We start from the raw sequence: 24,359 nt of genomic DNA, 5'->3' as shown, positions 1-24,359 counted from the left end.
AACCGACTCTAACCAGGGATCTGCTAACCCCTCCATACCCGACACTAAAGCGTGTTACTCCTCCAGGCGACGTGATATCACCAAAGCTCATCTCGGAATTCTCGGTTTATTCATCACACGGCATACTGTGCTGTCATATATTGGTTTAATAGGAAAGCAGAGTGGAGTGAGGTGTGGTCGATCCCGGTGATCGACAAAGCAACGATGTCGATGAACTTCGTGACGTTTAACCAGGACTATAGCTATCTAGCTGTGGGTAAGGCTCTTCATGCTCCCAACTCCTCCCTTCTACACTCATGAAATATGTCTTGACACCTGTCAGCGACTTCCAAGGGGTTTCGCATCTTCACCACGGACCCTTTCGCAAAAAGCTATGAGACGAAAGAAGGGAATATAGCTATTATTGAGATGCTGTTCTCGACGTCCCTGGTTGCGCTGATCTTATCACCACGTCGCCTTCAAATAACTAATACCAAGGTTCGTAGGAAATCCTTCGCGCATGATGTTAGATTCTTCTTTTTCAAAAATCGCATGATCTCTCCCTGTATTCTGCTGCGCGATTCACGAGGCGCAAATGGTTAACGCTTTTTCTCACATCTGCAACATATAGCGCCAATCGACGATATGCGAATTGACATTTCCCACGACCGTGCTGGCTGTGAAGCTGAACCGGAAACGGCTTGTCATTGTGCTGGAGGACCAGATATACCTCTACGACATCCAGACGATGAAGCTCCTGTATACCATCGAGACCTCTCCCAACCCAAACGGTAAGGCTGCGACTACCTTTGATACGGATGTGCTTGGTTGTCTAACTGTTGGCAGCACTCTGTGCCCTCTCTCCATCCTCGGATAACTGCTATCTTGCATACCCTCTTCCGCAAAAGGCGCCGCCCTCTACGTTTCAACCTCCAGCTCACGCGCCTCCGGGCACAACACATGTTACACCTACAAGTGGCGAGGTTCTGATCTTTGATACTCTGAAGCTGGAAGCGATCAACGTCATTGAAGCGCATCGGTCCCCGCTGGCGTGTATCACGTTGAATAGCGACGGCACACTTATAGCCACGGCGTCGGACAAAGGAACGATCATACGGGTATTCTCTGTCCCCGACGGGCGCAAGCTTTACCAGTTCCGACGAGGGTCGATACCATCCAGAATCTACAGCATGTCTTTCAACACCACCTCGACCCTCCTTTGTGTATCATCTTCCACGGAAACGATCCACCTATTCAAATTAAGCCTTCAATCACAGTCGCCAGACGCTACACCATCCTCTTCACTTACGGCCGCTGATCGAAGGTCTAGCCAAAGCTCACTTGGACAATTATCCGATGCCGATGATAGAGGTGGAGACATGGCCGCATCCGAGCTTGCGTCGAGGAAACACAATGGAACTCTGATGGGCATGATCCGGCGCACCTCCCAAAACGTTGGGAGCACATTTGCTGCCAAGGTTGGAGGCTACCTCCCCAAGGGAGTCAGCGAGATGTGGGAGCCCGCCCGAGACTTTGCCTGGATTAAACTGCCGAAATCTAACCAAGGGCCTGGAGCAAACGGGAACAACGGCCCGTTGCGCAGTGTGGTCGCCATGAGCGCCAACACTCCCCAGGTTATGGTGGTGACAAGCGACGGCAACTTCTATGTATTCAACATCGATCTCTCTAAGGGTGGTGAAGGGACGTTGACTAAACAATACTCGTGAGTGTGCTTTACCTACAGGTATAGAATGACTGATATTGACTGATAAGCAGTGTGCTCGACACAAATGACCGCCTGGGATACTCCGTGATGGACTATTAATCTCGCCATGATACCACTCGTTACGTCTACTGCTGCTACAAGTCGATCGTTACAGCGCCCGTTGCATTCTGTTTTTATTTGAGCGTTCATATACTTCTAATAGGGCCAGTATACGCCTTCCTATCTGTTCTTACTCTATCTTTAAGCCTTCTTAGGGCGCTACTCCTATCCGCCTTGCATGAATACTATCATGTGATGACTGACTTCTTCTCGTCTCTATGCCTTTACCATGTAACCTCATATGTCTTAGACCCTGGGTATCTTTGTGACGGAGGTCGGTTCCGCCTCGAGTGTCATGCATTTCTGATATTCGAGCGCTGTACTGTACGTGATTGTACTTTATGCATGAAAACTTGGTCTAACACCCACATGACTCCCCCCCCCCTCCCCCTCCCCCAGCAATTTTGACGTCTGTAATACAACCCACAAGTCGTATGGTACGAATAAATAATACCCTTATCACGGTGAGGTCATATCATGGGCTAACTTCTCTTGCCTGTTACATTCGACACCAACAACCACTTCAACAAATCTAGAGTAATTGATCTTATATCCCAACGCCAGAGACAACATTCACGAAAAGTTTGAATTATCAGCGCACGACCACGCAGAAGACCCTGTAGTTGCTTGAATGACACGAAGGTGTCCAGCAGGGCACCAATGAGAGAAACCGGGTGACCAAATCTGCGGAATATCACTAGCTGTGAATCACCAACAGACTGCTAGTTCCAATCAACTGTGACAACCAACATGTTCGGCTGGATAGATACTTAGTATGATATAGTATAACCGATCATTCCCGCTAGGCTCCACTTTCCACCTTATGTGGGTATCTGTGCTTTTAGTGCTTATCCATCCTGCCTTGTCATTGCCCCGATCTGGACAGAAACAGGGGTTGGGGTTGGATGGAGCGGAGAGAGGCGCAGTGGGAGGAGAATGAAAGACAAAGAGAAAGTGAGTGAAGTGGATCAAGCAATGCACGTTTGGGCACATCCCTCCTAGTCAGAGACTTCAAGAGAGACTAGGAGCCGGAGTGACAGGCGTCTCTTGTAATATAAAACTCCCAGACACCTCCAGTCGAGCTCGTGCGAGAACCAAAAGAGAAGAAAACAAAAAGACAGCTATCTCTCACTTCATTGCCTTCAGCATCTCTCATTATCTACAAGTAATAACAATTCAATCCCCATCCTCACCTTTACACAGGACAATCATGGCAGCCGCTGCTTTGGATCAGCTTAAATCTATCTTTCCCGATGATACTCCCGATAAAGTGGTGATCAACGAATCTGGTGACAGGTACCAAGCTGCTGTGACCTATCCCTGGTCACAGACCTGCTGGACTCCTGCGGCAGCATATGTCTACTTGTGTACTGTTGAGGAATTGACGAAGGCCCTGGCTATTGTACAAGAGACTGGTACCAAGTTTGCTGTCCGCACAACCGGTCATAACCCGAATGTGGGATTCAGCAGTGCCGGTGAAGCAGGTGTGGTGTTGGATATTAGGGAGCTTAGGTCAAAAGAACTACTGTCTGATCAAGAAGGTATTGCACGCTTTGGGTCGGGAAATACCTGGGGTGAGGTGTATGCTTGGCTGGAGGAGCGAGGGTTGTCTGCCATTGGGGGGAGGGATTCCCAGGTAGGACTGGGAGGGTTTCTGTTAGGAGGTATGTGTGCTTGCTTGTTTGTCTCTTGCCTCTCTCTGTCTCTCTCTTCTTGGTGTAAGTCACTGACTACTTCGCAATAGGAGGTTTGGGGGCTTTGCCTAATCTTTATGGACTCGGCGCTGATGGAGTGAAGAACTTTGAGGTATGTTCGAGAGTATCTTTGACATTCTTTTTTTTTGTTCTATTTTGGGCGAGGAGTTGAGTGTAGGGCATGGCAGTACCAGGATTTAAAATTAACGAGTCCTCCAGATCTTACTCGCGGATGGAAAACTCATCAATGCTAATAGTAATGAGAACTCCGATCTCTTCCGCGCCCTCAAGGGCGGTGGCTCTAACTTTGGTATGTCTAATGGCATAGTTGTCTTCAGAATATATGTTAATTAATCTCTATCATAACAGGCATTGTGACACGGTTTGATCTTGAAACCCACCCTTTGATCAATGTCCAATATACCATCAATCTCTACAACCCCGAGGATCATGCGGCAGTTAACCAGGCTACTTTCGAAGTTCAACAAATTATGGAGAAAGATCCCAAGATAGGGCTGTTTACCAATTTCAACAACGGCTTTGTTGCAGTAGGCCTACTCTATGGAGACCATCCAGCTGAGTCTGAGGCCCGGGAAACTTTCAGGCCGTTCCATGACCTCAAAAGCTTGGTGACAACAGTCCTACCCTCGACAAATGGTACCCTTTTATCTCTAGCTCAAGCTATGGGTCATGCCCAGACACCTCTCAAGTAAGTACTAGTTGTAATTGGAGCTTACTCTTATGGTTACTAATATAGATATAGACGATCTATTTGTACAGTTACCACCCGGAACTCACCCGAGCTATACGAAGAAGTGTATAAAACCTGGGTTGAGGTCCGTAAGACCCTTCCAGCTGATACCGTCCTACATTATACCATTCAGCCAGTCGGTACAGCTGCTGTTCAAGCTGGTAAAGACCGTGGTGAGAATATCATGGGCCACGAGAGTGTTCCACAATGCTGTATGTTTACTCCCCATTCCTTGCATGTCAGTTGTTAAGGCTAATGCAACTTCCCCCAATTGTAATAGGGTGGGTTTTCACCTGCGAATGGCCCAAAGATGGCGATGATGTTGCTGCACAAAGTGCTGTTAATACCATGTCAGAAAAAGTGCAGAACCTGGCTAAGGCGAGAGGACTTCTGCTGGATTTCAAGTGTATGAGCTTTGCTACCGCTTCCCAGAAGGTTCTGGGCAGCTACAGGGCCGAGAATGTTAAGCGGATGCAGGAGGTGGCGGCCAAGTATGACCCGGAGGGCGTTTTTCAGAAGCTGCAGAATGGTGGCTTTCTTCTACGGGACAATGTCTAGATGATTGTTTCGGGGAGGTGCACGGAGGCGGACATATTTATAGTCTAATAGCTATGGGAGGTTTCTACTTCTTTCCGAATGTTCTAATTCCAAGATATGTGTTTGTAGAGTGGCACCGGCTGATTTTATACTCCAGGATTATGTAGATTTATAGAAACGAGTCGTCCATGAAGTATCTAGAGAGAAAATGTAGAGAAATTAGGATCAGAAAAATAATAAAAGCAATCAATCGATCTAATAAATCCAACCTTTATAATATTGACTTCATGACGCATTTACAAGAATTGACTCTGAATATTCTTTACTTCCTAGATACTGAAAATAGTCTTTTAATCGAATTACATCCAAGAGAATAGCATCCAGAATAACAAGGCTTTAATCCAGCAGCCTTACCACCGGATATTAGTTCGGATTTGTTGTGGCATTATTATTCCTACCTTGCACTCTATAGTACCATTCAACTAGACTGCCCACTTCCGAACCACAAAACATTCCCCACTCCCCGCAGATCATGTATTTTTCATCGTCGCCCGTCAGATCAATACACTATCGGTAACCACCAAGGTACAATATCTTCCTGCATCTATATCTACAGCTTCCACACGCTTCAACAGCAATTGGCACCCACCTACATACCTCCCTCACCATGCTACCACCCCCGGACAACCCCGACACTACCACCAACACAACAACCACAACCACCACATCACCCCTCCCCCTCACCACCGACAATGCCATCACCACCACCACGAAAAACCATAACAACCAGCACCACAACCACCCCCGCAAACCCAAACCAACGCTCCTCAACCCCCTCCAAAAAGGCATCACAACCTACCTAACCCACCACCACAACAACAATGACACCACCCTCACCATATCCTCCCTCCCCAAACGCTTCACAATCTACGCCCCCCTCCTCCTCCTCCCCGTCAACGCCCTCACCACCCCACCCGCCTGGCACACCCTCTACAGCACCCTAACACCAACCCAAAAGACGACTCTGTACGAATGCATCCTCTCCGCCTTCTCCCGCTACAACCTGACCCACATCGCCATGAACGCCCCCATCGCCCTAACCGACGCACAAGGCACCGAGAACCGCATGCGCAGTCCCGGCGGTCTACTCCCACTGCACGGAGACTTTGGGCCCGCGCCCAGCACAATCCGAAACCTCGACTCGCCAACAGCGGAGGACCTGGGACGCGCGTTCTGGGTAAGCACGGTGCAGAACCATGGCATTGAGCAGATCTGGGCGCCTATGTATACGATGTTCTCGAGGGGGAATGTTACGGAGAAGGCGCGGATATTGGGATCGGGGATGGAGGGGTTAGCCAGGCAGGATATTGAGGGGGCAGGGCGAGGGATGAGTGTGGTGGATATGTATGCGGGGATAGGGTATTTTGTGTTTTCGTACCTCCGGCGCGGGGTGAGGAGGGTTTGGGGATGGGAGATTAATGGGTGGTCTGTTGAGGGGTTACGGAGGGGGTGTGTGGCTAATGGGTGGGGATGTAGGGTTGTTAGGGTTGGTGAGGATGGGGTGTTGGAGGGTGGGATGGGGGTGGAGGAGTTGGTGGATGGGTTGAGGGATGGGGAGGATGGGGATAAGGTGGTGGTGTTTCATGGGGATAATCGGTTTGCGGCGCGCGTTTTGGCGACGATTAGGGATGTGATGGAGGTGAGGGGGCGGTGGGCGCCTGTGAGGCATGTTAATTTGGGGTTGTTGCCGTCGTCGGAGGCTGCTTGGGGGGATGCGTGTCGGATGGTGGATGGAAGGTTGGGGGGTTGGTTGCATGTGCATGAGAATGTGGATGTGAGGCGCATTGAGGAGATGAGGGATCGGGTCACGAGTGAGATTGGGAGGTTGAGGGGGGAGGTTTTGGAGGTGGAAGGTGAGGTCGTGGCGGAGTGTCGACATGTTGAACAGGTCAAGACGTATGCTCCGGGGGTGATGCATTGCGTGTTTGATGTCAAGGTGCCGGCGCTGGAGGTATAACGTTATAACGCTCATGGACGCTTCGTTTGAATTGGGTTGGCATTATTTCCAAGGTATGACCACCCACGAGGATGTTCGTCTCATCACACATTTATTATGTACAGTATCATCATCAACTATAACAACAACATAAGGAATCTAATGTACACTCATCTAAGCTTGCTTGAGGAACTTCTGCGGTATGTTGGCCTCGACGATCTGCATGCTCTCGAGCTGCTCGAGACGCTCCATCGCCAGATCTTCCTCGTCGTGCCGCCGGAAGTGCTCAATGTCTTCGGGGTGGGTGAGCTCCTCCTCTGTCGCATCTTCGCCATGGTACTTCTCGAAGTGGTGGATCTCGTACTCATACTCAATGTCGCCGTGGTGGCCCGGACCGAATCCCAGATCGGGCAGCCGAGTGCCCTCGGCGATGATGCGCATCCAATTGTCGCGGGTGATGAAGCCAGTATTCGTGGGGTCGAAGAGCGTGAACACCTCTCTCAAGGCTTGGCTCTTGCGATCCTCTGTGGCACCTGCATTCGTCTCATCGTCCATGCCGTATGTCTTGCGCACTTCCTCGGGAGTCCATGCCCCGGATTCATCATAGTCGTGAAGGGAGAAGAAGGAAGCAGCATCGAAGGCATCAATGTGATGCTCCTCTGTTCAATTGGGGCCAGAGAGTCAGTCACACAATCAATTGCTTCCCTTTCGGGACGGATATCAACATGATAGATGGTAGTAGTAAATACCTTGCATATGCCGGGTGGCCCAATCCGACGAGGGCGGCTGGTCGGGGTGAGAACCGTGGGCACTCACCAAGCTGCCGCTCAGGGCCAATAGAGCAGTAGCGAGGACGACAAGCATTGTCAGGTGAGGATATACTTATTTATAGAGCCACGAGCTGCCAGGCGAAGATCCGACGAGTCGTAAAATTGCAGAATGAATGAGATCTCGCGAATGTGACAGATCGCCGGGAACAAAGAAAGGGATGGCTGATTCCATTCCAAACCAAGTCAAGCCAGTCAGTCTTGGTTCCAACAGCTGGAAGTTCCCCCAGTTTGTTTGGTTTGCATTGCCGGTGGTCCGACTTTCGTTTAGCCGGTTTTGGATCATCATCAAAAGATTCTCGACCTTCCGCCCCGATATTTCCTCCCCCTCCGACCCCCTTCATCTTTCCCCCCCGACCTCGATTCTGTCCCGCCATTGGTCGTCGGATCCTTGTGATCAATCAATTGGTCACATTCCCCATCCTCTGATTCTCGTCATTGGAGTCGGTTCACGGCAGAAATGACTTGAGAATGCAAGGTCTTTGGTCCCGCGCCGCTCCGGCGCAATCCACCTGCCGCTGCGTCTCTTGCTTAAGTACCGTTTCCAATGGGGTGGCCTCGAGAGGTACTTCGGCTGCCAGCAAGAAACGCCTCCGGCTCGGAAACTCGGTAACAGCACTATACACCAGCATCTTCGCCGCCGCTGCTTTGGCAGACGCCCAGGCCAAGGGCCAGCGCCGTCACGAATGGGAGGAAAAGATCGCGGCAGTCAAGGAAGAGGTCATTGAGCTGGTGGATGAGGAACAGCGTCTGGTGGAGGCTCTTATGTCGCGTCGGAAGCAGGGATTTCTCAATGGAACGTTACAGACCAGACAGTTCAGCACAGCGACTCGCCCGGCACCTATGAGATACCAATGGCCCAGAAGGAACGCACCGTTTGCATCCTTCCACTCAACGACTGCCTTTGCGAATGAGAGGGATAATCAGATAATTCGTGATCTGGTCGCGGAGAGCGAGGATCCGCTGGCGGAGGACGCGAATGAGGACTATGGCCTTTCGCTGGAGGATGACGATACGCCCACATGGCTTACTGGGGATGTGGTTCGCCAGAAGGTCATCCGGAAGCTTGCGCTCAAGCAGCTAGCCATTAGACTTTTGTTGCGGCCGGCAATTGCTCACAGCTATCAGGGGGTTCAGATGAACTACAGTGCCGACTTCTCAATACCCCAATTGAGAGTGCCGCAGTTGCTAGCGGAACTGAACAGCCTTCGGCGCAGAATGCGTCAAGTGAAGGGCTCGGAGAAGGCTAACATTGATGATTTAGCCAAGGACCTTCGTGTGCACTCGATACGACAGATGACGGAAGAGCGGAATCGACTCGATCGGGACGTCCAGCGTGATACCGAAATCTATATGCGGAATGAGATGCCCTTGCAGGAACTACTCCTCCGGCTAGCCAACAACCTGATGCAGTGCACGGATCCGGACCGGCCAGAAGTCATAAAGAAGATGATTCTTGCGTTCACCAAGACCCGTCAGAACGATATCTGTGATTTGATCTTGAAGACCATCCTTCCACATAAGTTCCCGCTCAGCGCCTCTCTTATCCTCACGATCCTTACGTTCTTCCGGAAGTCAAAGAATCTTATGGGATTCGACATATTCCTGGAGATGTTGAACGGACACGGCTATCCAGTAGACATGAACGGCTTGGGTCTGTATCAGCGCCAAGTGGTCAATGGAGTTGAGATTATCGTCCCACCAGTGGATTCGGCGAACCCTGTCATCTACGCCACCCTTATTGTGTCTTGCCTGCGCTTCGATCAGCCGGATCGCGCCGATGCATACCTCCTTGCTGCGAGATCTGCAGGGCATATGGACGACTTTGCAATCCTTAACTCTTACCTGCGGTTCTGTGCTATCCGTACCGACTGGGAAAAGGGAGTGCAGACCCTCAAAAGAACACTGGCATTCATGGTCTCGTCAACAGAGCACCAGCTTTTCCGTCTTGAACGACTCATCGTACTAATGGTACACATGTGCGATGCCTGCGAGCAATACGACATGTCCGAGGCTATCATCACCTCAGCCATGAACAGCGGTTTCAACTGGGAAGCAGCCAGCAAGCAACTAGACATCAAGTCTTCCCACGACCCCTACCACAAGAGATGGTCATTGGCAGCGGAGGCCGCACCAAAGGATATGCAAGAGAAGCTCGCATGGGAGAAAGCTTACGCCTTCGTGAACGTCATGAACGAGCGTCTGAGCGCCTACGAGGGCAAATCGCCCTCCAAAAAGTGGCAAGACATGATAGAGCTCTACTCCCAGCAAGTCTTAAACGCCATGCTCGCCGGATCCCCAGCGTCAGCCAACGCCCCTAAAATTCCCGAGCAAGTCTTCGAAGATAAGGACCGCCAGAGCCTGCTCCAAGAAATCAGCAAACAAGTCGAAAAAGCCAAAAAGGAGAACGAGTCCACAGCCGCAGCCCAGGAACAAGAGATCACCTCCCTGAAGGCCGAAATCTCACAACTCAAGCAAATGGTCTTCGACCTCCACCAGACCCGCAAGCAGGAGTCTACCATACCGTCGCCCCCTCCTTCTCCCCCTCGCTCTACCCACCACCAAGACCACCTCCTCCGTCGAAAACACGAACACATTGCTCCTGCGCCGGAACTCGAATCTTCTTTCAACAAAGTCAGCATTCGATACATGAAGTCGTAGACTCAGTTACCTCAGCCCCTTGAGGTACTTTACGCTACTCTCTGGGCCACGAATAATTGCCGTTCCTCAGAGCATCCTCCTATTCCCCCTTTTCCCTCTCCCCCAACTCAAAACTCAGATGGAACATACTCCCTCCGTATACCCATCACATCCTATCCTATACCTACGTTATACCACTCATGTACGGTGAAAGTGTCGATGATAAGCTCGCCAACCTCTGGCCTGCATTGGGATTGCTTTGGATGTTTTTATATCTCTAGGTGGTTAGTTACTACCTATAACATGTGTACAGTATTTATACTATAGCTTGTACTTTTTCCTTTATCATTTTATTTTTCTTGTGATGATAAATAAGGGTTAGAATTGAGCGTTGGGTTCCTAGTCCCTTGAATAGGTATTATCCGGTCCATACTCTTGAATGGAGTGACTAGGTTGTCAGTATTGCATAAAGTTACTAGCGGAGTAAGTATGCTGTTCCGTGAGTTTATTGTACTTGACGTGGGCATTTCGATTAGAGGTCTAACGACTACGATCTACACTGGGATTGAGTTATGTTTTACTTTATGTCCCGGGACAAACACTCTTTCTAATCCGTACCCTATCTAAGTTCAGAGGTATATTTGTTGAGGTGGATAATAAATACTGCATAGTCCCCGGGAAGACCAAAGTCCGTAACAGAGTAAGAAAAAGCCCGGAGACATGAAAGATGATAAAGTAACAGACGAATGTATAAGTACTGTGAATAAGATGAAAAAGAATATGGAAAAAGGAAGAACCGGATACACCCTTTTTAATTGAGCTGCATGATTATCATGGGCATGAAGTGAAAAGAAAACATGATCTATAGATATCGTGACAACAAAGAATTAACCTAGTCTATCGTCTTCTGCTGGAATCAGAGCGCATCTTCTCCTTGCGGGAAAGTCTCTCGGCAGCGCGAAGGAGGGAGGAGCGAATCTCGCCCTTGGGGAAGCCGGAGATGTCGTAGTAGGTGGGTGCGATGTCCTGGTAGGTGCTGTGTTAGTACTGGTCTAGGTGTTAGAGTTAAGGTATGACTTACAATGAGCCATTCGGGCTTGACGGCCGTGACAGTCCGAATGTAGTTCTTGGTGGTGAGAACGAATTCGTTGTAGAGAACCCATTCTGCTTCGTGGCCCAGGACGGTCGAGGGGTGCAAGAGAACGTTCTGGTTGTCCTTGATCGTGACATACATGTTCTTGCCCTGAGTCTCCTTCTTGGCGACCTGCATGAAGAAGCCGGCGCACAGCGCACGGCGAATGTTTTCGTAATACTTCTTGTCCTCGAAGGGGGTCGACACCATCTCGAGTTCCTCACGCTCCATGATGCGCAGAAGCTGCATGCGCACGTTGTCTGCGGATTGCAGCGATCTCAGAGAGAGGAAGTGGTCGTGGCACCACTGCTTCAGGTTGTCCTGCGCTTCGGGGCTCTTGAAGGCATGGTAGACATTAAGAAGGGTAAGGTGGTCACCGTCGGGGTGGGCGAAGAGATCCTTCATCTCATCGGCACGCTTCCGCTGAGAAGCAGGTCTGACGAAGACTTGGGGGACGGAAAGCAGAGCTGTGATCGAAAGGATTTCGTTGGAGCAGTAGAATTCGGGGGAGCTGATCAGCATCACAGCAAGTGCGGGATCAAGGGGGAACTCAGAGGCCAAGCGACCCAGCTGAGTGAGGTTTCCATCATCGTCCAAGCAAGCCAGATAGTTGAGTTCCTCCAAAGCTCTCATCAGAGTCTCCGGAGCAGGAGGATCCATCAGATCGAAGTGGACAAGATCATCAATGCCTAGCTTCTTCAACTCCAGCACGGTAGAAGAAAGATTGGAGCGCAGAATCTCGGGGTATGTCTGGTCAATGAGTTCCTTCTTGAAGGCTCCTTCGGTGTACAGACGGAAGCACTTTCCGGGGCGCGTACGACCAGCACGACCAGCTCTCTGTTGCGCGGAGGCTTTGGAGATGGGAGACACCAGAAGAGACTCGACACGGATACGGGGGTTGTAGATCTTCTGCTTCGAGAAACCAGGATCGACGACGTAGACGATACCGTCGATGGTAAGCGAAGTTTCAGCGATGTTGGTGGACACAATGACCTTCCGGCCGGGACGGCCTCCCGGACGGCGGGCAGGGGGAGCCGGTTCGAAAATGCGCTGCTGCATATGCGGGGGCAGACTACCGTAGAGAGGGTAGACCTTGATAGGCCCAGCATCAGCCTCTCTTACCATTTCATCGGCTTCTAACGAGATCTTCCGTGAGGCGTCTTCAATTTCTTCTTCACCAGTCAAGAAGAGAAGGATATCACCTTCGTCTTCTGTCGCGTGGATCTGCAGGACGGTGCGAATGGCAGCTTCGACGTAGTCCTGCTCGGGCTCAGGGGTATAGAAGATCTCGACAGGGTGAGTACGACCGGGAACCGCAAGGAGAGGGGCATCGTTGAAGTAACGCTGGAACTTCTGTGCATCCAGAGTAGCAGACATGATAATGATCTTCAAGTCAGGCCGGCGCAGCACAACTTCCTTGAGAAGACCCATGAGGACATCAGTAGCCATTGTTCTCTCGTGGGCTTCGTCCAGAATGATGGTACTGTAGCGGTTAAGGTTGTGGTCGTTCATGGCTTCTCTCAGAAGCATACCGTCCGTCATGTACTTGAGCACAGTCTTGGAACTGGTCATATCTTCGAAACGGATGCTGTAACCGACTTCCTCTCCAAGCTTGACATCCAACTCGGCGGCGACACGTTGAGCGACGGACATGGCGGCGACACGACGAGGCTGGGTACAAGCAACCATCTTGCGCTGAGTTTGCGGCATGTCATCAAAGAGGACGAATTGGGGAATCTGCGTGGTCTTTCCGGAACCAGTTTCACCGACAAAGACCAAAATCTGCGACTTTTGGTAAAGCTCCAAGAATTCATCTCTATAGAAAAACCATGGTTAGAACCCATTTGCGATGTAGCAAACCATCTGCACGGGTGTTGAATTCTCACCTCTGAGCATGTACGGGCAGATCGCGACGAGTCTGCAGGATAGAAACATATTTGCTGGAGAAGGGTTGACCGTTGAAAGGGTTGATATCGCCATCTTCCACCTTCTTAGCCAACGCAGCGGTGGTCTGGTGCCTCTTCATCTTCCCAAAGGCGGGGTGAAGATCTGTGGTGCCATCGGTCCATGTGTTGGAGTTGCCGTTGTCCGCATACATGTGAGCCAGGTACGGGTTGTCCTTGGGATCGGTTTCAGACTTGTCCATCTTTTGACGTTTAGCACGCGAACCGTTCTCAGAATCCGATCGTCGATCAACCATGACGGCTAGCAGAGAGCGAAGCCAGGAAAGAAAATTGTGGGGGAAGAAGAGGAAAGAAGTTGGCTGCGGAGCGACAAACGAGAGATGGGATTGTCGCCGAACGGCTTCAGAAAAAAAAGGCGGCCCGGATAGGCAGGTTGGCCGCCCGTCGCCACAGCTGCATTTTCCGCGCCTCACCGCCCTGTATTCTGCCGCTGGAAACCCCACAGAAATCGCTTACCGCCGGCAAGGGGCATCCAGGCATCCAGGCATGAAAGAAAGTCCGTCGCGATGCACGTTTGCTCAGGTACGCGGGGCTATCCAGGAGCCCATTGTCGCGCGACGTTCCCACTGAAGGGGCGTTTAATTTCTCGGTTAGCATCCCTACGCGACTGTACCTCCTCCTTTGCTCTCCCATGTTTGTTGCCGTTCTTATATCAGAACCTGCCTGGCCTTGAGATGAAAACTGCCGGGAAACTCAATTGATCTGCGATGCGGGACTAACCAGCTACTACCTAGATAGAGACCGTTGTCAATATTCATCGCCTTTCCTTCCCTATATACAATCCGATTAACGATTCTCTGCCTCATAATCTCAGCCTATGTGTCTACTGTTTAGTTGCATTTAACTTTGTCATATCGCCCCATCACCAGGTCCCAGTGCCCTTTTCTCGTCTTAGAATATCCGCCGTTGTCGAACATGGACTCTTTCAATCCAGAAGACATGGCTCCTAGCTTTTGCATCGGACAGCATGAAACCAACCGCAAGAACCCAATCACGGCTGCAATTGTACAGGCAGCCCATGAAAGCAATGTACGCATGTCTTCGTGCAAATTCCGGCTCATGTGCTAACTTGGATCGCTCAGTATGACATGCTTACGGCACCAATTACCACGGAGGCCTTCCATTCTCGCATCCTCACCCTGTTAGGCTCCAAACCAAACGCTCCTTTGACTCCGGCTGCCAATGGGACATTGATGACGACCGACAATATGCGCCCCATCTTTATCCCTCCCTTAACTCCCGCCGATAGCCACTTAACCCCGGATGAGACGATGTCGCAGATAGTTGGAGTCACCAGCGGTTGGATCGATCTATGCTCCCCGGATCCCCTGATTGCAGACATCTCGCGTCAGGTGTTCATGCGGGAGGTCGCGTACGCAGCTTTCTGTGGCCTTGGGTATCTCTTGATTCCCGGCCCGAAACTGCACCATGGAGAGATCCATGCAGAAGGCGTGAGCTACTATGCGAGAGCGATACAGGATGCTATCAACCTCGCTCCTTACATACAGTTTCACATTTGGATGCCTATGGTTGATAATCCAGACTTGGAAGTAGATGGAATAGCCGATCTGTCTCGCCTTGCTCGTCAGGAGTTCCTTGGAGAACCGCTCACAGGGCAGCCATTGCGAGTGGATCCTTTTGGCACTTGGGATGCTTGGGATATGATACGAAGAACTTGTAAATACCACTCCAGGCTTGTCGTAGGTAAGATAATCACCCATGGTCTTCATTTTGCGTCTCCTACCTGCTGCTAAGATGGTATCATTAGCACTGTCAATGCCTAAGCACCTCCCTCCCATGTCCGTGCAGTCTCGCTGGTATTCCGAGCCCGTTCACATGCTCACCTTTGATGGCAACACGTTCATCAAGAACCAGAAGGGCTATCCCGTACTGTCCAAGACACACCAGGCGCTCATCGGTCGGTTCATGCGCCTACGGACATCCCCATGGATCCTTCTCTGCGATGTTGGCCCAATTCCGGGCGTAGATGAGCAAGAAAATTCGGGAACCAAACTACCCGCTCTGTCCGGCTCTGATTATCCTAGCCTCACTCAAGCCGCAGTATCCAACAAGAAGCATTATGACCCGACCCCTCATCTTTCCTACCTCAGAAATCTACAGCAACGCCAGCCTTCTAGGAGTGCCATGGAGAGGTTTGGAGTTGGATACCAAGACTATCTTCAGGCGCCCTTGCAGCCGTTGACTGTCAACCTGGAGAGCATTACTTATGAGGTATTCGAGAAAGATCCTATCAAATACAAATGGTATGAGCGCGCGGTCGCCAAAGCTCTTACCGACTGGGCAAGTGAAGGGAAGCCAACTTCGAACCCCGACGGCCGGGTGGTTGTGGCCGTGGTTGGTGCGGGTCGAGGACCGCTCGTGTCGCGGGCGCTCCAAGCCAGTGTCGAGACTGGGGTCAAGATTGACCTCTGGGCAGTTGAGAAGAACACCAATGCTTTCGTCCTTCTCCAACGCCACAATGAGCAGAAATGGGGTGGACAAGTCAAGCTTGTGCAGTCGGACATGCGAGCCTGGAAAGGCCCGCAGGTTGAGAAGCAGGGTGACTCGGGAGCACAAACAGGACCGGTAGGGCAATCCCTTGGGATCGAAGATTCGTTACTTTACAATGCCAACGAGGAGCAGGAATCGGCACAGACGTCCGAATCAGCAGCCGCGCCCCCCGTCACCGAGCTCGTTCCCACTACGATCGACATTCTGATCTCAGAGCTGCTGGGCTCGTTCGGCGACAATGAGCTTTCGCCAGAATGCCTTGACGGCGTAACTCACTTACTCAATCCTGTTCACGGTATCTCCATTCCGGCTTCCTACACGGCTCACCTTACGCCCATCGCTGCGCCGAAGCTCCATGCCGATGTCATGAATCAATCCGTCTCTAACCCAGCAGCGCCGGAGACGCCGTATGTGGTCATGTTACACGCGATCGACTTCCTCTCCACGAATCAGCCCTCTGCATCTACACTAATGAACTCCAGTCATGGGGGCGCTAAGTATAGTGCCCGAGACTCAATCTCCACGCTACCGGGTTCTGGAGAAGCGCCCATCCCATTCGTGCAGACGACCTGGTCGTTTGAGCATCCCAACCGGCATATCCCCCCTCAATTGCCGACCACGTCAACGATCTCCAATTCGCATAACGTGCGCCGGACTCGTCTGTCATTCCCAGTCTACAACCGCGGAGTGTGCCATGGCCTGGCGGGGTACTTTGAGACGGTGTTATACCGCGACATCGAGCTGTCCACCAACCCCGTCACAATGGACACCAAGAGTGCCGACATGATCAGTTGGTTCCCGATCTACTTCCCATTGAAGGTCTGTCTTTTCTACATATTAGCTTTACGACGTGGGATGCTAACAATCTGCTATCCACAGACCCCATTGAATGTGCCCGACAATGGCGAAGTGGTGGTGACCATGTACCGGCAGACCGACGACCGCAAGGTATGGTATGAGTGGATGGTGGAAGTATTCGCCGTGGAAGGCAACGAAGAGGAAGTGGTGATGAGTGGGGGCAAAGGTACATCTCCAGCGGCTGGCAATCTGCAGCGACAGCCCCAGAGATCACGTGGCGGGCGACGTGTCCGGGTTGGGACGAGCGAGCTGCACTCCAGCATCAAGGAGGGTTGCCTCATGTGATGTGGTGAAGTGTAGAAGAAAAGAAGGAAAGGCTGCAGAAGCAGACGAATCTGACTAAGATGTGATGATGGACATTTTTCTTTTTTAAAAATTACATATGATGAAGAGTAGTTAAAGCATACCTATGAATTATTCCGACCGAGAAGGATTGATGATCGCCGAAGAAGGCCTTGTAGTAAGAAGTCAGCTCAGCTGCAGCGGATCTTCAGCCGTCCGCTTCGGTCAAGACTAGGTAAAGTTGCATCGTAGCCTGGCTGGCTGGACTTGCACAGATTTTAAGCAACTACATAATAAGCAACTAACTACTAAATAACTAACTAAACAATCCCATCTGACATGATAGTTAATCTTGCTTAGTAGTTCAGATCAAAAAGAAACCCTTCCAAAAAGAAAGTAAGAAACCCAAACCTAAAATCCGAACCCGAACCTACTATCATATCTTGTCCTCCCCCAACAATCCTATTTGTTTGTTCGTGTTTTGTTTGTACAATAGATGGAGGACAAAACCACCCATCCATTGAGATTGATTGACAAGGGCCCAAAACCCACCGTCTGCCTCACTGCAGATGAAAAGGCTACCATTGGTTCCTCCCCGACCGAGCCATACTAGTACTTATGGGGAGGAAGAAAGGTGCACTAATGTATCAGTGCGTCTTCCCCCCGGATGGGTACTCGTTAGTAAGTAGGACGTGGCTTCGTCCCATTTGGAAAATGTTGAGAAGAATGATGGAACCGAACTTTTTTTTTTCCCTATTCCTGCATGACTTTAGTTTACTTGGCTTTGGTTACGCTTGTGCATAAAGTATGCGTTATGTATACTGTAGTACGCAGTACGCAAGTACGGAGTAGTACTCCGTAGATCCCGTATCTATTTAGTAGTATCTAGGTGCTTAGTCCCATTGCCCTGCCTAGGAATTCAGAAGGGGGGTGAATAAGTACAGTATGTTTATCCCCAGCAGATAACGTATTTGCTGTGCATTCTTCTTCATCTTACTTTTCCGTATATTCACATAGATAGTTACCTACTTACTAGCTGTAGGTATCCATGTACCTACTACGTAGTAGTTAATGGTAGATAGTCGAGTAGATAGTCTTGGCTTGGCTGGCTGGCTGGCTGGACCATACATACATACATACATACAGTTACACCAACTAGTACCTCGCAGTAGACAGATTCTATCTATCTATCTATCTACTACCCATCTACTGCCGGGGGGGAGGCGCAGTACATGCAGTTGAAGGAGGAAAGCCCAGATGTAGATCGGAACATGTAGCCAAGCCAACCAGACGACCACTAGTGCGACAGGACTATTCGGACCAAGAACTTCTTGGGGCGGAAAATGGGACAGACAGTTGGGGGGTTTTGCGGATCATTTCTCTCCTTCCTTCCTTCTTCCTTCTTCTTTCCAGGCTAAATTGTGTTTAATCCTTCTTGGAACGGAAAGGGGGCCTGTGTCCGTCTGGGAATAAGGTGTCTACTACTCCGTACTGTTGGGGGATGTGCTCTGCTCGGCGCGGCAGGGCGGGCAGGGCAACGTGATGCAACGGACCCCTGTGGTTGGTGTTATCGGCATGAGGAAAGAATCATTCCGATTCGATTGATTTGAATGAAGCTGCGTGGGCTTATCATTGAAACCTACTATTTGCACAGTGATGATGAGATGGGGCTGGACTGGGCTGGGCTGGACATTTCCATTCTCTCTTTCAGTTCCCATCTAGGCCGGTGAAGGCGTCATTGATATCCAAGCGTTGAGAGGGAGGGGAGGGGAAAGGTATACAGTGAGTGAGTGACTGAGTGGGTGTGATAGGTAGTCTAGTCCACCGTTCTCCGTAGCTTCCTGTAAAGTCTGTAACTGTGATCTGGCTGCTACTAGTATCTTCTAGTGTGTATCGGTTAGAAGGCCCGACTCCAAGCGTGGTGGGAAGTTGGCCGTAGTGTCCGGTTTAGTTATTCTTAGCCATTCATCTTATCTTGGGAGGGCGCTGGTGCCTCCCACACTAAATGCCTATTGAGTATGTACGGAGTATGTCCACCCAAACTTCCAGCCACCCGGGGAATCCACACCGTCTGGGATAGACCTATTACTCCTTCGGCTTCCTGTCACGGGGAAGGATTATAGTTCTGGCTGTTCTCTCCCCGGCGTTCTCTTTGGCCGGATTTTATATTAATGGGGGTGCGATGAGCAACAGCAGGAGGATAAGCTTGCCGATGATGATGCTGATGTGATGCTGATCCTGTTACTTGATATTGATGATTCAGAGGAACATGATAAAGCCCCCCCTCTTCCAAGTCTCCATAATATTCTTTAGAAATAGTCCGGAGTTAAGCGCACGCCGAAGGGCGGCCGAACCAAGGGGGGGGAGACCTCCGACAGTCGGGCGGAAGGGGCCCGTCTGGGAGCAGCTGCAGACCGGTACTAAGTAGATTACCCTCCATGAAATTCCCATGGATGATTGCTTGGGAGAAACTCCGCCGGGGGTGGAAATAGAGTCCCTGCTGGAGACCCCCGTAATAAAACGGTTTGCGTTCGTCTTCCCCCGGTTTGTCTGGGCGTTCGGAGCTCCGAGGGTCTGTCACACCTTACCTTACGGTATCAGCCATTCACGCTCCAAACCCACATCCCGCCAATCCTCCCCCTCCGTTTCCCCCATACACGCTCAGTCCAAAAAAGTAACTTAACTTACTTGCCTCCATCCACGCCCAGAGGCGAAAAAAAAGGGAAGTAAAAAAAAAAATAAGGGAAATCAAGTGGAAAAAAAAAAAAGAAGACACCACACCCACCACACAGCCTCTCCCTCCCACACCTTTCTTCTCATTCATCATCCTGCAGCCTGTCAGCATTACCCTGTCTCTGCGACCGCAACGCACTTCTTTTACTCGTCCTTTTCCCTCCATGATTGCCTGTGTGTCCTGTTGCTCGACCATCGCTTCGGAGGTCGTGGGTTGACGCAGCTCTTTTTCTACTTTACCTACCTACCTACCTACCTACTTTACCTCTTTCTCTCTGACTACGACTACTTCAATCTCCACTCCCCCGGCGACCTATTTGACTTGTCTTCGGATTCCCTCCGTCGCGCTTCCGACCGGTTTCTTCTTATCAGTCCCTCCACCCGCCGATTTCTTTATTTCCTCCCCAAACCGGAATCAACATCACTCTTTGCATCCCACCCTACAATTGTCGGCTTGTTGTACCCGGCCTGAAATGGTTCACTCTACGAGCGAGGAACGCGCTGTACATTTGACACGGGAGGCTGTTGAGTTAATTGATGCTGGCCATCGTGAGGTATGTCTGCTCTGCTCTCTCTTTTTCTTCTTTATCAGACCCCGCTGGGTGGTTATCATCCGTCGCCAGCATAGGTACCTTCGTGCCATGTGACTAACCACTCGCTCGTGATGTCATTGCAGGCCGCCTCACGAAACCTCCGAGAAGCTCTCTCCTTAGCTCCAGAGCATCCGGCAGTCAAGGAAGCTTTTGTTAAGATCCAGCAGGAAGAAGAAAATGGCCATCACCTGCTAGACCTCTGTCGACGCTATACCGGTGGCAAGGACGAGCCCGCGGGCAAAGACGCCGCTCTCTATCTCCGTACCGACGGACTCAAGCCTCCCGAGGAGGTTGCATTGGAATGTGTCAAGCTCCTGCTGGCGCAAAGGCCCCATGCCTTGTCGTCGCTGCAGGATGACATTATCTCGGGGCTGGTTCGCCAGAACACCAGCGTGCGACGCTACTTCTCAGAGCAGCTCCAGGTGTCGGTGACCACGTTCTTCGATGAGATCTATGAAAGAGGCGACGGGGCTGCCGTATGCCTCGACACCGTTGTCTTGGACCCCACTGTATGGCCGTCCGAAGATGCTCGTCTACACTGTGAGCGCGAGCTTTTCTTGCTTTTCATCGCCAAGCTCATGGAGTCGGGCCACGACATGGACGGTCGCTCCCTCAAAGGAATTGCACGTTTGCTTGCCGTCGATGCGGCGAAGCTGCAAGAATTGGTTGACGATGAAGGACTGGACGTGATCTTGTCCTCTTTGGACAGCCGGCTTCCCCTCGAGTGGAGAAGTCAGGCGACCCTAGCAACCGTTAAGTACCTCGAAATCTCCAAGCAAGTTGGCGAAGAGCGGTTCTCTCGGCTCGTAACTGCCAAGGTCGTCAAGGGTCGCAGCGATGATCTCATCGAGGCATTCTCGGCCACGGCTGCAGTCTTCCCCGTGATACCAGAAGTCGCGGCCAACCTCTTCCTGTCGGAGAGCTATCTGGCTGCTTTGGCGCCTTTGACCTCCAGGGACGCGAAGAGCCGCAAGGTCGAGCCCCATTTTCTGGAATTGTTGAATGCTGCGTGCATGAACACGGCCTGTCGGGAAGCCATTTCAAAGCATCTTTCGACCTGGCTTTCCCACCTTCTCACCAATGGCTGCGACGAGAGCTCCGAGATGGCGGCAGTCATTCTGGCCAAGGTCCGTACTGCTGCTCAAGTTGGTTCTTCCGACTCCAACGGCAAAGTAGAGGAAGAAAACAGCCGGGTCACTGAGCTCGTCGATCGCTTCAAGGACTTGATGTCGAAGCGTAAGACTGAGAACCTGTCCAACGTGATCGAGGGCTTGGCCTATGCATCGGTTAAGTCCACTGTCAAGGAACAGCTTGCCACAGACGTGGCATTCCTACAGGATCTCGTCAAGATTCTGCGCGAAAACTGCACCGATTCGTCAGTGCTTTACGGTGGTCTCATGATCATTGTGAACCTCACACAATTCCCACCCACTTTGACAGAAGAGCAGAAGAAAATGTCCCAACTCAAGTCTTATGCCGAGGCCTCTCCTAGCGGAGCCCGAGCCAAGCCAGACCCCCTTGATGACGAGCAACATGTCATAGCACGTTGCAATGCGCTTATCAAGGCTGGTGTCATGCCTCTACTGGTAGATTGCGGCAAGACGAATCTCTCCTCGGTGCAAGGTCTCATGGGCAAGATCGTCCTTGCCCTGTCATGGGACCGAAAGTCTCGGGGAACCTTGGCACAGCAAGGTGCTGTCAAATTCTTGCTCGTTATGGCAGCCGCAAAGCAGGGGACCGCGGGGACAAACGCCACCGAAGCGGTACAGAATGCGTCGCAAGCACTTGCACGAATTTTAATTTCCGTCAACCCGGTCCACGTGTTCCCGTCTTCTGGCTTCCCCCAGATCACATCCGCTATCCGGCCTCTGACCGCGCTTCTGGTAAGCCCGGAGACGACTAGCATGACGGCGGAGCAACCGCGGAATCTTTTACCGGTCTTTGAGAGTCTGCTTGCTCTAACGAACCTGGCCTCTCACCCGGATGAGACTGCTCCTGAAGCTATCGTCCGTCAGGCCTGGCCCGTAGTAGAGGACCTCTTACTCTCCAGTAGTCCTATGGTTCAGCGAGCTGCCTGCGAACTGATCTGCAATTTGATGACTTGCGAGTCCGGTATCGTCAAATATGCCGATGGGTCGAAGCGCGCTGCGCAACGGCTGCATGTGCTGTTGGCTCTCACCGACACGGACGATATGGCAACCCGGAGCGCTGCTGGTGGAGCTCTTGCGATGCTGACCGAATTCGAAGCAGCCATTGCTGGTATCCTGGAACGGCCTCGGGGTGTCCCGTTACTGCTGGCCATGTGCCAGGAAGAAGATGAGGGTCTAGTGCACCGCGGTGTAGCCTGTGTGCGGAACATGACCTGCCTCGCCACGGGGGATATTGGCCGGCGGGCCAAGGAAGCCATCAAGGCAAACGGAGGAGTTAATATACTGAGCAGTGTGCTGAAGAAGACGAAGAACCCCGCGGTACTCCAAGTCGGGGTCGAAGCCTTGAAGCCATTGGTCGAATAGATAGCCGACAACCGAGCGGCGTGCTTTGCTGGGGTATCTTCCGGCGGTTAATACATTTTTATGATTCCTTTTGGGTGATTTGGATCTGATTGTGATAGCGGTCATTTCGATTTTGCAAGTTCATGGGCTGGGTCTCTGGTTTTCTTGGTGTTCTCTCACATTCTATGTTGTTCTTATGGAGATTTCCTTATGGCGTTGGTAGTTTACTTGCCCGGTGTTTTGTTGTTCCTTCTCACGTCACGTTGTGTGACCGATGTCAATTTGTCCATAAATCTGGGTTGTTTCTGAGCGTGGGAATGGTGTCCGGGTCATTGTCGACAAGAATTTCATGCGATATGAGGGATTATCGAGTGGGATTCCCTTTTCTGACAGCGCGATAGACCCGGTCGACAGGATCGTTGCCGTGTCTGATTTACCCAAGTAACTATCTACTCGTTCTAGCTGAATGATACTCACGATGCAATGCGCGGTTTTTTGGGAGGACCCCGTCGGAACCAGAGTGTTCCATTCGGAAGCGTCCGGATCCTTGTCTCTGCAGTCAGCCCTGATAGGAATCGATGGATGTTGGGATGGTGTCGCACTGGCCTCGACACCAGAACACGCCACTTGGAGCGGGGCTCACCATAGCATTTGTGTCCCGTGTAGATGCTTATTATGTTGCAGTAGGAATTCAGGTCTATCTTCCTGGATGAATCCCAGAGTTCTGGAACGGATACTTTATTGCGGCCTCGTACTACAGAGTCGTTGGGATGCCGCTGATAACCGAGAAACGTCGGTACACTATTCACAAGCTACGGAATCATATACATACTAGCTCGCGAGGGTCCATAACTTTCGAAGTTTGGCTGATGCTAACCCCCAGTCTAGTAGTATTGAGTAGTATTGTCCTTACTAGTGTACACAACGAGCAGAGTACTATCCGTTATGGAGGGGAGGGGAAAGGAAAGTGACAGATGATAAGCTTTCCCGCTGGTCGATCGTTAGGAAGGAAGCTGAGTGGATGAGGGCAGTGATCAACATGAAGTGATAGATGCTACATCGGAGTAGGAGGGTGTCGGAAGCAGATGGTCAGATTCGTAGTAAGTAGTACATGGTCTGCTCCCCACCCAGTTGATAGGTACTTTGTAGTAATCTATTAACATAGTTTATTATGGACGAAACCTGAGCAATCAGTGGCATTCCCCTCCAAAGACTAAAACCCTCCGACGAGTGATCACGATATGGAATATCGGAGGAAGGAGAAACCAGAGTCAGGAACCACAACCAGCCAGAACTTTTTTTTTCGGAGTTTCAAAGAAACGAAACCTCACCGACAACTAGAGGAGGAGAGCATGTGACGTGCATCATGGTTGAATTCCCACTTCTTCCATCCATTCCATGCAGGCCAAGTTTCCACCCTGAAGTTTCCCCCACACAAAGTGGCTCCCCCTTATGTGATTTTCCCATTCCCCTCCCTTCCAGCCCACCCATCATCCTGCGCCCAAGAGAAAGCGGTGTTGGGAAAGGAGGAGATGGAGAGGAGAT

General features: G+C 51.1%; 8 protein-coding genes across 8 annotated transcripts; 6 read left to right on the top strand and 2 right to left on the bottom strand.

Annotated features, from left to right (window-relative positions):
• Positions 1 to 204: 204 nt before the first annotated feature.
• AtWU_00311 (phosphoinositide binding protein ATG18) lies at positions 205 to 1,804 on the top strand (the record flags this gene model as incomplete). Its single annotated transcript, XM_035495427.1, has 5 exons — positions 205 to 256; positions 323 to 477; positions 611 to 770; positions 826 to 1,702; positions 1,756 to 1,804. The coding sequence occupies 5 exons, from the start codon at positions 205 to 207 to the stop codon at positions 1,802 to 1,804; spliced, it is 1,293 nt and encodes a 430-aa protein (XP_035351320.1).
• Positions 1,805 to 3,014: 1,210 nt separating this feature from the next.
• AtWU_00310 (FAD-binding oxidoreductase) lies at positions 3,015 to 4,807 on the top strand (the record flags this gene model as incomplete). The annotated part of the gene is made up of 6 exons (XM_035495426.1): positions 3,015 to 3,468; positions 3,549 to 3,610; positions 3,718 to 3,808; positions 3,868 to 4,207; positions 4,262 to 4,461; positions 4,530 to 4,807. The coding sequence occupies 6 exons, from the start codon at positions 3,015 to 3,017 to the stop codon at positions 4,805 to 4,807; spliced, it is 1,425 nt and encodes a 474-aa protein (XP_035351319.1).
• Positions 4,808 to 5,453: 646 nt separating this feature from the next.
• Positions 5,454 to 6,803, top strand: AtWU_00309 (tRNA(Phe) (4-demethylwyosine(37)-C(7)) aminocarboxypropyltransferase; the record flags this gene model as incomplete). The annotated part of the gene is made up of 1 exon (XM_035495425.1): positions 5,454 to 6,803. One exon carries the CDS (start codon positions 5,454 to 5,456, stop codon positions 6,801 to 6,803), a length of 1,350 nt encoding a protein of 449 aa, XP_035351318.1.
• Positions 6,804 to 6,956: 153 nt separating this feature from the next.
• On the bottom strand, positions 6,957 to 7,646 carry AtWU_00308 (nucleobindin SSP120; the record flags this gene model as incomplete). The annotated part of the gene is made up of 2 exons (XM_035495424.1): positions 6,957 to 7,441; positions 7,532 to 7,646. The coding sequence occupies 2 exons, from the start codon at positions 7,644 to 7,646 to the stop codon at positions 6,957 to 6,959; spliced, it is 600 nt and encodes a 199-aa protein (XP_035351317.1).
• A 434-nt stretch (positions 7,647 to 8,080) lies between these two features.
• On the top strand, positions 8,081 to 10,270 carry AtWU_00307 (uncharacterized protein; the record flags this gene model as incomplete). Its single annotated transcript, XM_035495423.1, has 1 exon — positions 8,081 to 10,270. One exon carries the CDS (start codon positions 8,081 to 8,083, stop codon positions 10,268 to 10,270), a length of 2,190 nt encoding a protein of 729 aa, XP_035351316.1.
• Positions 10,271 to 11,146: 876 nt separating this feature from the next.
• AtWU_00306 (DEAH-box ATP-dependent RNA helicase PRP43) lies at positions 11,147 to 13,581 on the bottom strand (the record flags this gene model as incomplete). Its single annotated transcript, XM_035495422.1, has 3 exons — positions 11,147 to 11,275; positions 11,331 to 13,197; positions 13,268 to 13,581. The coding sequence occupies 3 exons, from the start codon at positions 13,579 to 13,581 to the stop codon at positions 11,147 to 11,149; spliced, it is 2,310 nt and encodes a 769-aa protein (XP_035351315.1).
• A 679-nt stretch (positions 13,582 to 14,260) lies between these two features.
• On the top strand, positions 14,261 to 16,999 carry AtWU_00305 (protein arginine N-methyltransferase; the record flags this gene model as incomplete). Its single annotated transcript, XM_035495421.1, has 4 exons — positions 14,261 to 14,374; positions 14,428 to 15,049; positions 15,114 to 16,675; positions 16,736 to 16,999. 4 exons carry the CDS (start codon positions 14,261 to 14,263, stop codon positions 16,997 to 16,999), a joined length of 2,562 nt encoding a protein of 853 aa, XP_035351314.1.
• A 3,394-nt stretch (positions 17,000 to 20,393) lies between these two features.
• Positions 20,394 to 22,835, top strand: AtWU_00304 (UNC45-central domain-containing protein; the record flags this gene model as incomplete). The annotated part of the gene is made up of 1 exon (XM_035495420.1): positions 20,394 to 22,835. The coding sequence occupies one exon, from the start codon at positions 20,394 to 20,396 to the stop codon at positions 22,833 to 22,835; it is 2,442 nt and encodes an 813-aa protein (XP_035351313.1).
• Positions 22,836 to 24,359: the final 1,524 nt, after the last annotated feature.

This window comes from Aspergillus tubingensis (assembly GCF_013340325.1).
Source record: "Aspergillus tubingensis WU-2223L DNA, scaffold_1, whole genome shotgun sequence".
In the NCBI taxonomy this organism is placed as follows: Eukaryota; Fungi; Ascomycota; class Eurotiomycetes; order Eurotiales; family Aspergillaceae; genus Aspergillus; species Aspergillus tubingensis.
The sequence above is the reverse complement of the archived record's forward strand: the minus strand, read 5'-3'. Positions and strand labels throughout refer to the sequence as shown.